General features: G+C 37.1%; 1 protein-coding gene across 3 annotated transcripts in view; it reads right to left on the bottom strand.

The window, feature by feature from the left end:
- The window catches only part of abcc9 (ATP-binding cassette, sub-family C (CFTR/MRP), member 9), an 84,604-nt gene that overhangs the window by 30,428 nt on the left and 38,803 nt on the right, over positions 1 to 15,373 (bottom strand). For 2 of the 3 annotated variants that reach the window (XR_007945549.1, XM_022219026.2), the window contains exons 20-33: positions 14,317 to 14,355; positions 12,061 to 12,099; positions 9,515 to 9,616; positions 9,355 to 9,439; positions 8,168 to 8,248; positions 5,697 to 5,834; positions 4,919 to 5,044; positions 4,674 to 4,773; positions 4,290 to 4,363; positions 2,886 to 3,113; positions 1,629 to 1,783; positions 1,254 to 1,323; positions 900 to 1,057; positions 439 to 531 (exon numbers count right to left, since the gene is read on the bottom strand). Coding sequence is in view for 1 of the 3 variants with exons in the window: in XM_022219026.2 (XP_022074718.2) it covers positions 439 to 531; positions 900 to 1,057; positions 1,254 to 1,323; positions 1,629 to 1,783; positions 2,886 to 3,113; positions 4,290 to 4,363; positions 4,674 to 4,773; positions 4,919 to 5,044; positions 5,697 to 5,834; positions 8,168 to 8,248; positions 9,355 to 9,439; positions 9,515 to 9,616; positions 12,061 to 12,099; positions 14,317 to 14,355 (1,488 nt within the window). In the remaining 2 variants the exon portion in view is untranslated. The remainder of the gene's footprint in view (positions 1 to 438; positions 532 to 899; positions 1,058 to 1,253; positions 1,324 to 1,628; positions 1,784 to 2,885; positions 3,114 to 4,289; positions 4,364 to 4,673; positions 4,774 to 4,918; positions 5,045 to 5,696; positions 5,835 to 8,167; positions 8,249 to 9,354; positions 9,440 to 9,514; positions 9,617 to 12,060; positions 12,100 to 14,316; positions 14,356 to 15,373) is intronic. The other variant, XR_007945551.1, reaches the window with a different exon arrangement.

Raw genomic sequence — 15,373 nt, 5'->3', positions numbered from 1 at the left:
CAGTAAACATCTAAGCGTCTCCAAAGGGAGAGCTGCACACATTTACACACAACAGCAGTATCTTCAGTAAATACTCAGTTTGAGATCTGAGTTTGATAACAGCAGACTGGTTATTTTTATTATGAAGTAGTAGTTAGATTATAGTCACCAACAGAGAGATTTTTCAACATTTAGGAAACAACCCTAAATAAATTAGGTAATTAGTAATTTGGACATTTGTTTGTTTATGCATTACTACGTATTACACAGAATCACTTGGTATATTGTCTGAATGGTAGAACTTTAATGGACTGATAAAGCAGCAACATAACATAAGGTTGAATAAGACACAAAAAACACATCCCTGCAGAAGGTGTCCGAGTTAATTAGAGGTTCTGGAGTGAAAAAAAAGCATATTTATTCTGCTTTTGAGTGTGTTTGTGTTTGAATGTGTGGTACCTGAATGCTCTTATTGTAGTCAGACCTTCAGCAGTCTCAGAAAAGTGGCAAAGCAAAGGAAGCTGAGTGGAGTCATCAAGGTCCTGGAGATCCCTGAGAATTTTCACAGTGAAACAAATTTAATATACATTTGTACATACAACTGATTAGTGTCCTCTACTGTACACTTACTGCTACCAGATCAGTGCCGAATTTGTTTTATATTCATACATGAATGTTACTAATGGAGAACTTGGACTTTCAAACGGTAACAATTCAGTAAAGTTACTACTTACAAATACAGCTAAATATTTTGGGTCTACAACAATGACGAATACACAGATTCTCTCAGAACGCTCTGATTTTCATCTAGATTTAACATTCCCGTAAATCTCAAAATTGAAGTTTCCTGCAGCAGCAATAAATAAACTCCCTGATTTGTTTAAACACAAAAGATATGAAAAAATCCACTGTGTACTCACTTGGAGGCGACCCGGAAATACTTTTGAATGAAGTAGAAGGCCACCCCCAGGGGAACCAAGGCGATCAGAAAAGCAGGAGTGATCGAGGCTATGACCCCGATGGCCGACAAACAGAGCAGCGTGGACCTCGTCAAAGACTCCAGCGTTGGAGGAATGTGCTGAAAGAGAAGAGACGAAGAAGTGAGAGCACATTCATGTTCAGTTTTTTGCTCCTAATTTGCAGATAACGGCACCGAAACATGACTAAAACACAACTAAACCTAGAAATACATGTAAAATTTAATTACTGAATGTCTTTTCTGTGCAGCACCACAGGCAGACGATAATGTGGATGGTCAAAAATCATTGGCTTACCTGATCAATGATGTTGGTATCAGCTGAGAATCTGTTGAGAATCTGCCCCAAAGGAGTGATGTCAAAGAACCTGAGGAGAGGTTATAAATGTGGTAAATAATACAAAAAAAAACACACTTTGGATGAGTTTTCAAAATCAGAATCAAAAATAGTTTGATTGCCAAGTAGGTTTTTCACAAATGAGGAATTTGACGTGGTGTTTAAGTCATATTTGGTGCTGGTATCAGGAATTTTAAAGCAACTAATTTGAGTTTTGTGCTCTAAAACCAGCTTCAGAGCAATTAAAAAAGCCTTACCAGAATGGAAACGCAAGCTGAATTTGTAGTCAGTGTTGTATTTCAGGACTTGAAGTGTTGTAGTGAAGTGTTTGTGTACCTGATGGGAGCGTGGATGATCTTGTTGAGCAGGTTGTGGTGCAGGTTGGTGGCTGCAGAAAGACCCAGAAACTCCACAGTGAGAGATGTGATGAGACACAAAGTGATTCCAGCTGCACACAGGATGATGAACACCGTAAGATAGTAGGAGTCCAGCTGCAGAGAGACAAAAACAATAGCAACGTGTAGTTAGTGGTAATAAATTCATCACCTGTAATCCTTTGTATGTTTGTGTTACATCTTCAATTTTTGTTGTTCAAATTTTCAAGGAATTTATTGTCATATACATTAAAACATATATAGAGATACACTATCATACACACTGTTTAACACACAGATTAACAAAATACATGCAGCTACATACAGTAAATAAACCTGCTGTTTAACTTGGTATGCTCTCACATGCATGCACTGTAGAAAAATTAAATAGTCATTAAGTATAATTTTTGGAAAGAACTTACAGGTATTTCACAGATTTTCTATGTTTTATTACAGATGACTAGTAAAATCACAGAAAAAGCAATAATTTACATGTTAACAGTAAAACAACAGGGCAAAATTGTACAGTGTCCACATCAAAAATCTGTAGTTCATAAATTGTTAATCTGTAAAAACAGCAATTTGTTCATTCAGAAAATGTGACAGAAATGTTACTATTTCTTACTGTTTATAATCTCCCCGAAATGCCATTATTTTACAGACATTTGCTATTTTCTGAAGAAAAACTAAGTATATTAAGGCTTGAATTACAGTTAATAATTTTTGCTTTTATTCTTTGAATTTCCCATATGTTGCTATATAAAGATATCTAGTAAAATCACAGAGAAAAGGGATTAATTTACATATTAACTGTAAAAAAAAAGGCCAAAACTGTAAATAATGGTCACATTTACAAGTTAATAATTTGTTCTTTCACATTGTGTGACCATAGAGTTGGAATGTTTTACTGTATTTAAAATCAGGCACAAAATATTATTCGTTTACGATATTTCTTTTGAAATTTACAGCATTCTACTGAGCTTTAAGTATTTTTTTCTGTTATCCTTTCTTTTTTAACAGTGCATTACATTTTTCACATGTAGTTTTCCTCTTTATTTTATATAAACTGCTCATATACTTTGTCTTATTGTGCACTTAAGAAGTTGAGGTTAGAGAGCAGATGAAGTACGTGAACGGATTTTATTGAGTTAACTAATTATTATTTGATTGAATTAACTCATTAAGATCCCATAAAACACCCTCGTCAGAACCATCTTACCTCGGCCTCAGGAGTACCGGGCGTAGGAAGTGAGGCGTTGCCGATGTAAGCTGGAGTGGTTCCATTAAACATGTCCGATCCACCTTCTGCACTCTGGTTTCTTTTGGAGGACGTCCAGAGAGCCAACCAGTAATCAATGGCGACGATGACGGAGTGTTTGAGGAGTTTGGAGGAAACCATGAGGAAGACCATGAAGAAGCCACCAGAGGACAGATAACACCAGCACACCTGAGGACATGAATGAGTTGGAGATAATGAACGATGGATGTAGCAGACGAACCATTTTTCTTTATCATAAATGTAACACATTAGCTAGTTAGTCAGATAATTTAAGAAGTTTAGCATCTTGAGGATAAATTGTGATGTCAAATCAAAAAAGTAACAAATTCTACAATGAGGAGGAGAATTGTATGCAGAACTCATTCATTGGTTGCTCATAATAATGTTAATCCGCTGCAAAAGGTAACAAAATTGGTGCAGCAGTTAGTATTAGTCCTACCACTAAACTACTGATCTCAAAACTAGCTAGGTGGCTTGTTACCTCTCCTATTCTTTTAGTTCTACTCTTAGTTTATCTCGTTTTATTTTGAAAAAAATCCCCGTCCTTCTGGGTCTCTAGGTGTCTTACTTCCGCCCTTTGTCCGTTTCGCTCCTCTTGATTGCCGTTACTGGTTTCACCCATGTCTTGATTCTCCAATGTTGCTTTTTGTGAATAGACTAGTCTTTCCCTCTTGTCTGCCTGGTGTCTTCCTTCTACTCTGGTATGTACATTTAGTTCTTTGAATCCTGTTTGTCCACACCATTTGCACCCCTCGTGCTTACCTGCCTGATGATACTCATGTTCCTCATTCAATTCTAGTTTGTTTGTTTGTAACTTTTGTTTTTCTTTTTGTACTTGGATTAGTTTCTTGGATGTTCTCTGAGACGTTAGTTTGTCTACACATGGATTCTCCAGCCCGTTAGCAAAGTTTAATAAAGTTGTTGTTGCCACAAGCTGCCTGCCATGTGTGACAGTTTCCTTTATGATAGCTGACGTCAACGCTAAACCATTATTACTCAACTCATTCATTTACTTCTACAGAACTGGGAAATGTTTCCATTACATATAGATGTTTGAAGATGAGAAAGGGTTTTCCTGCATAAAGAAATTTTTTAATGTGACCCAAAGAGGTTTTAGCTAGCAGTAGTGCCAAAATGATAAGACTGAAAATACAGATAGCAGCTCAATACATTGACCAGTTTTCTAAGCAGAGGCTTAATTTACTCGGCATATTAGACATTTTTTAACATCAAATGCTCAGAAAAACACAGCAGACTTTCACTGCGTGCAAATTGATCTTAATGTCTTCCACAGTCAGCAGACCAAAGGCGTTTCTCAGTCAGAAAAAACCCAGAGTGGATTACCTTCCAGGGAATCTTTGATCGTCTGTTGGTGGTCATAGACATGTTGTCATCGTCTTCCTCCTCCTCTTCTTCCTCTGTTAAAACATCAGATTTACAACGACGTCATACAAGGAAACAATGAAAGTATTTCACATTTGCAAAGCTAAGGCAAACACAGCTGAAAATTATGTCTAGCTATAGAGCCTTGAATCTTATTTTATCCAATTCCTAAAATGCGGCATCTGTTCAGACTTTTGCCAACATTTCCATTCAAATTTCAGACGTTCAGTGACGTGTGATTATGTGTTATGTATTTTGCATTTTAGAAGGACAACTCACAATAACAATAAAGCAGTTCGACTAGAAACTATCCACAAGAAAATACATTAAAAAGGAATCCATTACCTTCGTCCTCATCATCTATTTGGTTCTTGGCCTCTCTGGAGTAGAAAGCTCTCCTCAGCGTCTTCCTCTCAAGTGTTGTTTGACTGTCCTGCTGTATGTCCTACAATCCGACAGTAGATAAGAGAAACATTACAGTGGAGATAAATCACATCCTTTACAGTCGAGCTGTCTCTGTTATTGTCAGTTTTAAAACGACTGCTGTTTATATCTGCGTAATCTCAACAGGCTGACTGGGATATATTTACCTTTTCCAGCTCCTGGTCCTGTCTGTTCATCAGAGTTTTCCAGTGATCGTAAAGTTCAACGTCGTGAGTCTGGATGTCCTTCAGGGTTCCCTCTCTCAGCACAGAGCCGTCCTTCATGGCTATGATCTGTAAAAAAAAAAAAGACATAAAAATTCACCGTAAAAGATGTTCAGGTGAAGGTGGGGCTTGACTGAAGCAAGTATTGCTCACTGAATAATCTTTAAACTACTGTATAGGGGTCACTAGGTTCGTCAATATGCTGACAAATTCTCATTGATCAGGCAATAGGGTTATTTTCAAGGAGAAAAGCACCACTTCATTGATTAACCTAGTATCTTTGACAGCATTTTCACAGCTTTGAACTGATTCAACCTGATGGAGAGTACTAAGTCTGAGCAATTTAAAGTTTACTGAACATTTGGTAGAGTCCAACTAAAAATGTCAAAGTTGCTGGTGTGGCTGCATAAAGTTCTGACATTAGGCCAAAAAGCTAGGCATAAACGTCAGAGTTCAACAGCCAACATAGCAGATCATCTAAAATATCTACCAGCTGATATAACTATTTTCAGAAATTATATGAATACTCCAGACCTGCTCTTTTCATTTCAGTACAAAACAGCTAGGACAAAAAGATTCAATATGCTGCAAAAACTAGCTTTCAGTGCAGACGTAGAATGCAAGTAAGGATGCACGTTGAGTAATCACAGTGCTTTGTGGAACATTTAGTTCATCTACAGCGCTATCTGGAGTATTTTTGGATTCAGATTGAGCATTGTACCCAGTCAGCGTGGATAAGATACTGCAGTTTGTGTGTGACGAGGACCACCGTTCGTTTATCATCCTGCAGAAACTTGAGGATTCCTTCCTGCATCAGGTGATCACTGAGGTGGATGTCCAGCGCAGAGAAGGGATCGTCCTGTGAGATGTGACAGAGATGGATACCAAGGAAATTACACCATTTTGATAGGGCGACTAACAATCAGTCATCCCGTAAGGGTTCACTGCAATTTACAACGAACAGGCATTTTGGACTCAGCTGGGAAAGAAACTGACGCAGATAAAAGTACGACTGCCCTGACGTTGCCCTGGACTCTGTCAGGTTTCCCAGTTCTAACTGAATTCCTGGAAGATTACGTCACTTATTATCAGGATTATTCCTGACAGTGAAGTCACGGATTGTGGGATCTTTCCTGGGAAGCATCCAGAAAATTATTTAGTACGTCATCAGCCTGTGATTTTGAGCAGAGAAGCTCCAAATACAAGCTGTAAACCTTAACTTTTCCGAGATTTTCACAAGACTATCAGGGACAAATGGATCGATTAATAGAAAATTAGCAGTTTGATATGTCCTGATCTGAAAGATGCCAATTGGAATTTAACTGATCGATATCGGCATGAACCTTGACCAGATCCTTTGTGTACTGAAGTACTTAACCAATAGCGAATTACTGCGTTATTTCTAGTGATGAGCACATAAAATGAGCGGCTAGGACACAATAATGTAATCCTAGTACATTTTGAGTTGGGAAAAGCGGAGGCCAATAATCATCGCGTAAGTCGTTGTCATGGTGCCCATTGCTAGCTAAACCCATACAATGCTCTCTGCCAACATGAACCCTCTGTAGTCCGAATGACCGCCTCCGAAGGTCTCTACAGAATTAGCAACCAATTAACAAGGAGGTACTACAGCTGATCAACCATACATTTTCCGACATTACATGGAGAATACAGCTTTTCTCAGTTTCTTGCAGTTTGTAGAATCATCCCACATACACTACTTTTCAGACTATGTCCTATTGGAACTTTACAACACTGTTCATGACCTGAAGAACATTATGGAACAGCTGGGACGTAGGAATAAAATTATTTTTCTTAATGATTTGCAAATTTGTCCAGTTGTCAAGCATATACACTGGATTGATTTTGGTAACTTTAGTATATCAGAGGTGAGTAATATTTAAGAAAATGGCATCAGGAGACAGACATTATATGACTTGGATTGAGTTCAAAGAAAGAAAAAGAAAAAACTTTATCTGGACATAGCAGATGTACTTAACCCTCCTTATCAGTTTGAACAGTTATGAAAATGAGAGCAACATCAAAATCTGAATTTAAATGCAATGTTTTGCATAAGCAAATTACTTGCGACATTCAAAACCCTCGAGAGGATTTTTTCCCCATGACCCAAGGAAGATGCTCCTTTTCAACATTTTATATTTAGCTTTACAATAACAAAGCTGTAGTCTGTCATGATATAACTACCCTCTACATACGTTTACTTAAGTTTGTGTACACAATACTCTGTTATTCAAAATAGATATGTTTTAAAAGAAAGTAGACATTGCCCTTAAGATGGTCGTCTTACCCCGGTTTACTATAAATAGCGCTGCGGTTTAGTTTTTATGAATTTCACGGGGGGGTTTTTCGCAGTTTTTTTACAAGTAACCACTAAAAACAAGCACAGCAGATCCATCGAATGCACCATGTATACTAGCTAAAGTATCTCCATGTCTCTGTATGAGCTCCTCCAGCTCTGTCACAGAGATAATTTGATTGTCTACATGTTTATATTCATGTTATCAAATTATACTGACATATTAATGAACACCAAGCAGCATGTAAGCTCCTCTGGATAACAGCATCTGCCAAATCTACATGAACACCCGTCTAACTGGTGGGAGTGCGCCATATAGTGTGTTCTTTAATAAAGAGTCTATGACGTTTATATTCTGCGATCAGATATGAAAAGCTCCAGCAGCTGCACTCTCACAGTTAAAAGAAAACATTCCCTCCGTGTTATACATCACAATTTCACACATTTTGCTACGAATCCAGACATTACAAGGCGTCGAGAGTATTAAAGAACGCCAGCGATGGCTTTTAATGCAGAACGTATGCTTGAACCAATTAAAGTTTGCAGTGGCAGCAACAAGAAATCATACAGCTACTCAGAAAGATAAATACATGACGGCACAGCAGAGTAAGAAACAGACGCCTCCTCATCCCAGCGGCCAACAAGCAGCACTCAATCAATCATAAAGAAAAGGAGGATTTCTTCACTGAGTGGTTGATGTTTACAGAATTTAGCTTCACACAACATCACTGGAGAAATAAATGCGTTCAGAAATAATTTTTACAGGCATGTGTGGTCTTTTTTTCCCCCAATGTGAAATAATGAAAACACTGTAAATATGTTAAAGTCACCAGTGTTAGTAGTGTTGTGTACATTTTTAAAAAAAAAAATCTTACCAAGAACACGATGTTGGTGTTCTGGTACAGAGCTCTGGCCACACAGATTCTCTGTCTCTGACCTCCACTCAGGTTGATGCCCTGAAACAGAAACACATCAAATTATACAAAACTTTAAATTACCACAACAGAAAGAAGGACTAAAAGACCACATGTGTCCATTCTATGCAAAACATTCAAAGACAACGACTTTAAAATGCCATTTCGAGAAAATAAATACAGCAGAAACATGATGAATACCTAATAAACACGACTATCCATTATTAGTAGTCAAACAGACTGATAACCACCATTTGAAACCAATATACATTTTCAGAAAAAACAAAAAACAAAAAAGAAACTCTGGCATCAAAAGATGGAGAAGCGACTATTCAAATAATTAATCGTTTCGGGAACCAATTCATTTTTTATCCACTGGTGGGTTAAAAAGCCTCAAAATTATAGCATTCATCAGCGTCAGGAACCATAAAAGCTGAAAAAAAAATCTGAATTTTTAACTTTTTGACAATCCTTAAACTAATCAAGTGTGACATGCAGTTCTGTTGGGAAAATTAACCAAATACAAGCTATAAATAATCGTAATATTTCATTAAAAAAAAAAAATCACATCATTCTGCAAGCCTCATGTAAAAATTCCCTAAAAACTCACCATCTGCCCCAGATCCTGGAAAAAAATTCACATGACAAAAATTCTGTAAATATTCGTCTGAATTTACTAGCTGTGTATACACAAAGCAGAGAGAAACAAATATTTTTAAAAATATCTATAGCATGTCACCGCTTTACGTTCCAGTGTTGGCAACACATGCGGCCACTTGGAAAAATATTGCACATGTTCATTCCAAATTTTTCGACAGTAAATAATCAAAGAAATTCAGATTTAGGTTGTTTTTGTTTGTATGCCTAATGGTATTATGCTGGTGTCATACTGCAGAGAAGATATTTTTAAGTTCTCGCTACTTCTAGTCATGGCTGTGCTGTTTTCAGAGAGCTACAGGAGTTTATATTGCAGTGACAAATGAGCCCACAGCGAGAAAAAAATGCCTTAAGAGCACAAAACACGGCTTGGGAATCGGAGTTTAAAAAAAAACAAGACACTGATAATTCTAAAAATGGTGAGTATGAGAGCTGACCCCTAATAAACAATCATGAATATGTATTCAGCAGTAAATCAGAGATGTGTTCACCCTCTCTCCAATCTCAGTTTGGTCTCCAAAAGGCAGCAGGTCAATGTCGGGCTGCAGAGAACAGGCGTCAATCACGGCTTTGTACCTGAAAAACACAACATGAACATTAAAATGAATAAGTACTGAAGCTCCACTGTGAAATGTGCTGTAAGGTTTTTACCTTTGTTTGTTAAAAGGGGTGCCGAAGGTGATGTTTTCCTCCACTGTGGCGTTGAGCAGCCAGGACTTCTGAGCAGCGTAGGCCACAGAGTGTCTGTTCTTGCTGGGTGCATCATGGGAAACGGAGGCAAACAGACAGCAGGTAAGAACTACAGGTCCAGTATTCATAAAGCTTTATAGAGCAGAAATACTGATCGTTGGTCAGTTTTATGACCGTTACGGCTGACTTCTTTGACTGAAGTTAGTTTTTGTTCTATGTAGCTCATCAAGTAGACAATGATTTTATGGTTAAATCTTTTCATTAAAAATAAAGTTAATTTCAATGAGAAAAAAGCTCTTATTTTGTACCTTTTAATACAAGTTGGTGTCAGTTTCTAAGAGACTCAACTTTATTTCCTTTTCTATAGCTAATAAATGAGCTGCAATTTAATTATTTTGTGCAGAATTCACATGATTAGAATGAGATATCAACCAACTGTGTACTGGTAACTCAAAATATCACCGATTTTTTGATCACTTGTAAAAAACAGGGTTTTAATTAATTTTAACCATTTTTGTACATGTTATCTTTATGCCGCACTGTATCCATCTTTAACCAGTAAGTTTTATACAGTTTTTTTAATTTGTTCATAATCCCTCTCTATTATCCATCTCCTCTTTCAAAAGTCTTTAATCTATATATTAAGAATATACAGTACCAATACAGGATTAGAAAGTAAATGTTCGATCAGTACTTCTGCTCCAATCAGCTTTATGAATGCGGCACTCGCACATCAAACACACAAAAAGGGAAGTAGAGAGAGAGAGGATTATGTTTGGAAAAGCTGCCAAACACCACCGCAATATGAAGAATAGCTGATCAGAAATGAGGGATAAATATGAATCATGGATCGGGTTAATGATGAGCTGTCAATAACCAACGACGGCAATAACAACCATCACCAACGGCACCAACTACAGCAACACAAACATGGAATAAAAACATCTACAAAGACGGACAACAACCACTGTAGCAGTCTGCTGGGAGTCTGACGCGAGAACAAGACAAAAGGTTTTGGCCGTGATAGTTTTTATGAATTTATCTCTTGTAACACATTTGTAACTTAAAGTTGTATGCCCGTTTGTATTTCTGTTAAAATGTCTTCCTTAACATTATTATTCTAATTAATGAACTGCTCAACGTATGAGGTAACTTTTATAAACGTATGCTGTAGTGTAATACTGTGTACATGTAGAATTAACCATTTCAAAGAACCGCATGGTGCTAAATTCTGTATATTTACACACAAGGGATACATTTAGGCATTGGTGAATAGAGTAATATGTATAATGCTATATATTCCCTGTCTGAAAAGGCTTTTCAGTTACAGCAATGACTCCCAGCATTAAAAGCACAAGCCACTCCGGGATCAGACGACACAAAACCAATGATTTCCTCAATGGAAGAAGAGTAATATGATGGCTAGAGGACAGTAAGTTCTAATGCTGCTGCTCATGAACACACACATATTAGCATGATGCTGAATGATCATTATGTCTCCCAACGGATTAGTTGTTTGCTCTATAAAATGCCACAAAATGGCGTAACTAATCAGTGTGTCCAAAACGGTGCCCTGAAGCTTCTTGTTTTGTCCACAAACCAAAGATATTACTTTTACTGTCACAGAGGAGGAAAGAAACCAGCAAATATGCAAAATCAAATCGCTGGAATAAGAAAATTCTGCATGTTCTTTTCTAAAAAAAATCATTTGAATCAATTCTGAAAATAACAGGCAATTAAAGTTGACAACTAATCGATTAGTCATTACAGAAAAAAAAAAAGACAATACCAGTATCAGTTGGAACTGTGGAGTTTCTAATACAGCAATAATATTAGAAAAGTTGGAGACTGCAACTTAAAAAGCAGGGTTGCAAGCAAAATCATTAAATAAACAGATTTTAAAAATATGCATCATGAACTGAAGGCTAAGAAAAAAAACATTTCAAGTCTGCTTTGAATATTTTTAGCTGTTCCTTTGTGTTTTGTAAAGCATTTTGTGCATGAAAGGTGCTATAAAAATGTCGATCACTCAGACTTTATCTTTATAGCACTTTTCAAACAAACTGACTGTAAAATAAAGTGCTTAATAGAGCAAAAGGGGAAAAAAAAACAGTAAATATTTAATAAATAGCCATCCATCCATTATCTTTACACCACTTAATTCTTTGTAGAGTTGTAGCAACAATACAAATGACAAAAAAAAATCCACATTTGCATAAAGAAAGAGCGACAAAACTGCATTGTGAAAAAAAACAAACTGCACATCACTAATAATCTTACAGAAATGGATGTAGCGTAAAGTATGTATGTGTTCATGAACATCATAGCCTGACAAGAAATCTTTTAGTGTTCAGTACAAAACAGTACTTTGTTCGGAATGAGTCACAGTAACAGTAAAAGATGGAGTTAAAACTGATGAAAGGAAAAGAAAAAGAAGACGAAGGAAGGGTCAAAGGGTCACTTCAGGACTGAAACGGAAAGCAGGAAGCCGGAAGAAGAACTTCTACCTCCTGATGTCTTCGTCAGACTCTTCTGTCTCTGACCAACTGTCAAAGTCAGTCAGTGTGTTAGAGTTGCAATAAACCGCAAATAAATTTATGTTTGTGAGTGGAAACATGGAATAGAAAAAAGACAAGACAGAAGCAGCACACAGATAAAAAGACAGAAAAGCAAGGACTTTTCTTTTTGTGAAAAAGAGAAAGAAGAAGGAAAAAAAGTGACAAAACCAACATTAAAAAACAAACGGAAGAGCTACGTTTCCATAACAGTAAAGCCATAATGTTAGCCTGCCAAGTGTTAATCGAATTAATCTTCCCACCCAGAAAAGAAGAGCCATGTAAGTGATGCAGTCATGGTCTGTCTGTGATAATTAGGTTTGGTGGCTTCTTTGACAATGATGTTTAACATTTTATGCGTCTCAGGGTGTGTAAATATTAAGTAAGTGCATTAATACGGCTTTAATAGGATGAGTCCTTGTGATGAATGACGAATGTCTTAAATTGTGGCAAAACAGCAACCATGCAACTTGACTGTCATTTTGGGGAAGAGGAAGTCACAGGAAGCCAGGTCTAGTGAGCTGGGAGGGTAGAAAGTCCTGAAAATTACAATTAAACAGCATTTCCAATTATAATTTGAAAAAAATTGATTTTCTCTCACTATGATGACAACATTGTTACATGTCGGGAAATATTTCCAATTTCAAACAACTACAACGTCAGTGTCAGAAGGTTGGAAGGGCAGATGGTAGTGTCAGTCCGAATCACCTGGTAGACTGGGGCTCATGCCCTCTGAGAACCATTGATTTAAAATTAAGTGTTGTTTTCACACGCTGTTTGGGGAGGTTTAGCAAAAATATAGTGGTTCGGGTTAAAATACTACCTTTTCAAAGTGTGTTAAAAGTTCCTTTCTTTTTTGGGCTACCAGTGTGACTAGTCCATGTGATCGCTAAGAAGAAAAGGGGTAACGGTTGGAAAGCCACACAATAAATGGCAGACATGTCGATTGGAAGTTCTTGTGATACGTCACAAACCAACGTAACCCCCCTAGAGAGAGAAGGCTGCCCTCAAGACGTAGCTGAGAACGGCATGTTGGAACCTAATGTTAGGGATTCAACGCTCAAATGGTGGGGCTAATAGGTCCAGATGTCCTAAACAAAAAACTGGATCCATTTGGCATGATTACAGCTGTACAGATGAACAACAGAGTTTTGGGGTTATGGTGGTATAATATCTAGAGTTACACTACCATTCAGAAGTTTGGGGTCACTTAGAAATGTCCTTATTGTTGAAAGAAAAGCATTTTTTTTCAATGAATATATTATTAAATTAATCAGAAATCCGGTCTAGACATTGTTAATGTGGTAAATGACTATTCTAGCTGAAATGGCTGATTTTTAATGGAATATCTACATAGGAGTACAGAGGAACATTTCCAGCAACCATCACTCCTGTGTTCTAATGCTACATTGTGCTAGCTAATGGTGTTGAAAGGCTCATTGATGATTAGAAAACCCTTGTGCAGTTATGTTAGCACATGAATAAAAGTGTGAGATTTCATGGAAAACATGAAATTGTCTGGGTGACCCCAAACTTTTGAGCGTAGTGCATTTGTTCATGGAAATCATGTTGAGCGAAGAAAATGGATACGAAAGATTTCCAAAACACTACCCGTCAGGAAAAAAATTAGCTTAGAGAGCCTTTGTGTGGCATTATTTACCTGGCTATCATAATTCTCTGCACAGGTTTAGGAAGAACCTGGCAGCTGTTATCAGACTTGAATGTATTATTATAGATGACAGATCACTTACTGGCTACATTGGCCAACAGGTCAATGAGTAAGAACTTATTTCAACTCTGGGTGTTTTCCTAATTTCTGGAATGTCTTTGAATAACTGAGCCCATAACAAATAGAAAGCATTTCTGGTGAACACAGCAAATGTGTTACCGAACATCAGCACAGCCAAAGAAGCAAAAATGGTCTTGGAAACCATCAGAATCTGTGGTGCGCTGCTCCGAAATTAAACAAGGCGAAACTAAGAGCTTTATCACTGGGCATTCAGTATCACAGGTGAACATTCTGATGTTGATTTCTGGCACTTTCGCGTCTGTTCAGGGCATATTTGGCTGTGTTTCATTGAAGGTTTACCTGGTTAAACTTGAGAGAAGCCATTGTAAGTAAGACAAATTATCTAAACGGCTAAATCTGAATGTCGATGGTCTGTTTAATGACAATGTTTTAGAAAGAAGAGATCAGAGAGAAAGTACCTTATGTTCCCCTCGTTGATCATCTCACAATCAGGCAGCCTGATGTGGCAAGAAGGCAGGAGGTAAAGTGATAGAAACCACACACAGATACATCCAGAGATGCAATCCGAGGTTAGTGTCCACAAACAGATGCAATCTAAGAGTTTAATGCACATTGTACTTGAAAATATGTGCATTAAGATTGGAAAAAGACTCAGGCAACCGAAGCTGGAATGGTAGAAAGAAGAAGCCCAGTTATTTGTACCATGTTTTCAATTTGAGATGCTTAGATCAGGTTTCAGTGATGAAAAAAATATTTCAGAAGCACTGGAAAAGAAAGTTTGGTAAATAATTCACCCTTTAACTGAAAAGACATGCTTTCTGCATTATCAGTTACATAAATTAAAATATACTCATTAAAAATGAAAAATTATATCGCTCAAACCTGTCTCCTGAGTGCCCATGTGCATAAAACAAAGTGTTTTCCTTTTCAAACCTTCAAAATGCACTAAAATTGTGCAAGCAGAATTAAAGAATGCCTACAAATAGTTCTCTTTGGTATTACAGTAACAATTTCCAGTCCTTGCTGTCTAACAAATCATAAAGCAAAACACTGCACCAATGGCATTCAGATTGGAGATTATTCAAGTAATCACCACACCTTAGCGAGGCAGTAAAAGCATGAAATTATCAGAATATTAAAGGAACAGTTCTCTGAAGCGAGGTTCTATCAGGTAAAAATACATCAGTATCAGTTTAACAACCAGACTCTGTTGACACAAACTAATTAAATCTTGTAGAATACAGAAGCTGCTTTGCCACTGTGTGACTTTGATGTTTTAACATGTTACCTTCGGATTCCAACTCCGTCATAGTGCCCCTTTACAGCTAAACTACAATACTTGAAGCGAGCATTATGTCGTAAAATGTTATAGTTTGAGTAGATATTCAATATTAAATGAGTGACAACCTTGATTACGATTATTATCAAATAAAACAGACACAAAAGCTGTCATATTTAAACATTATGTGCCATAATAAAAGACCTTCAAGCAGGATTTCACAGGTTTCCTCACTC

This window comes from Acanthochromis polyacanthus, chromosome 1 (assembly GCF_021347895.1).
Source record: "Acanthochromis polyacanthus isolate Apoly-LR-REF ecotype Palm Island chromosome 1, KAUST_Apoly_ChrSc, whole genome shotgun sequence".
In the NCBI taxonomy this organism is placed as follows: domain Eukaryota; kingdom Metazoa; phylum Chordata; class Actinopteri; family Pomacentridae; genus Acanthochromis; species Acanthochromis polyacanthus.
The sequence above is the reverse complement of the archived record's forward strand: the minus strand, read 5'-3'. Positions and strand labels throughout refer to the sequence as shown.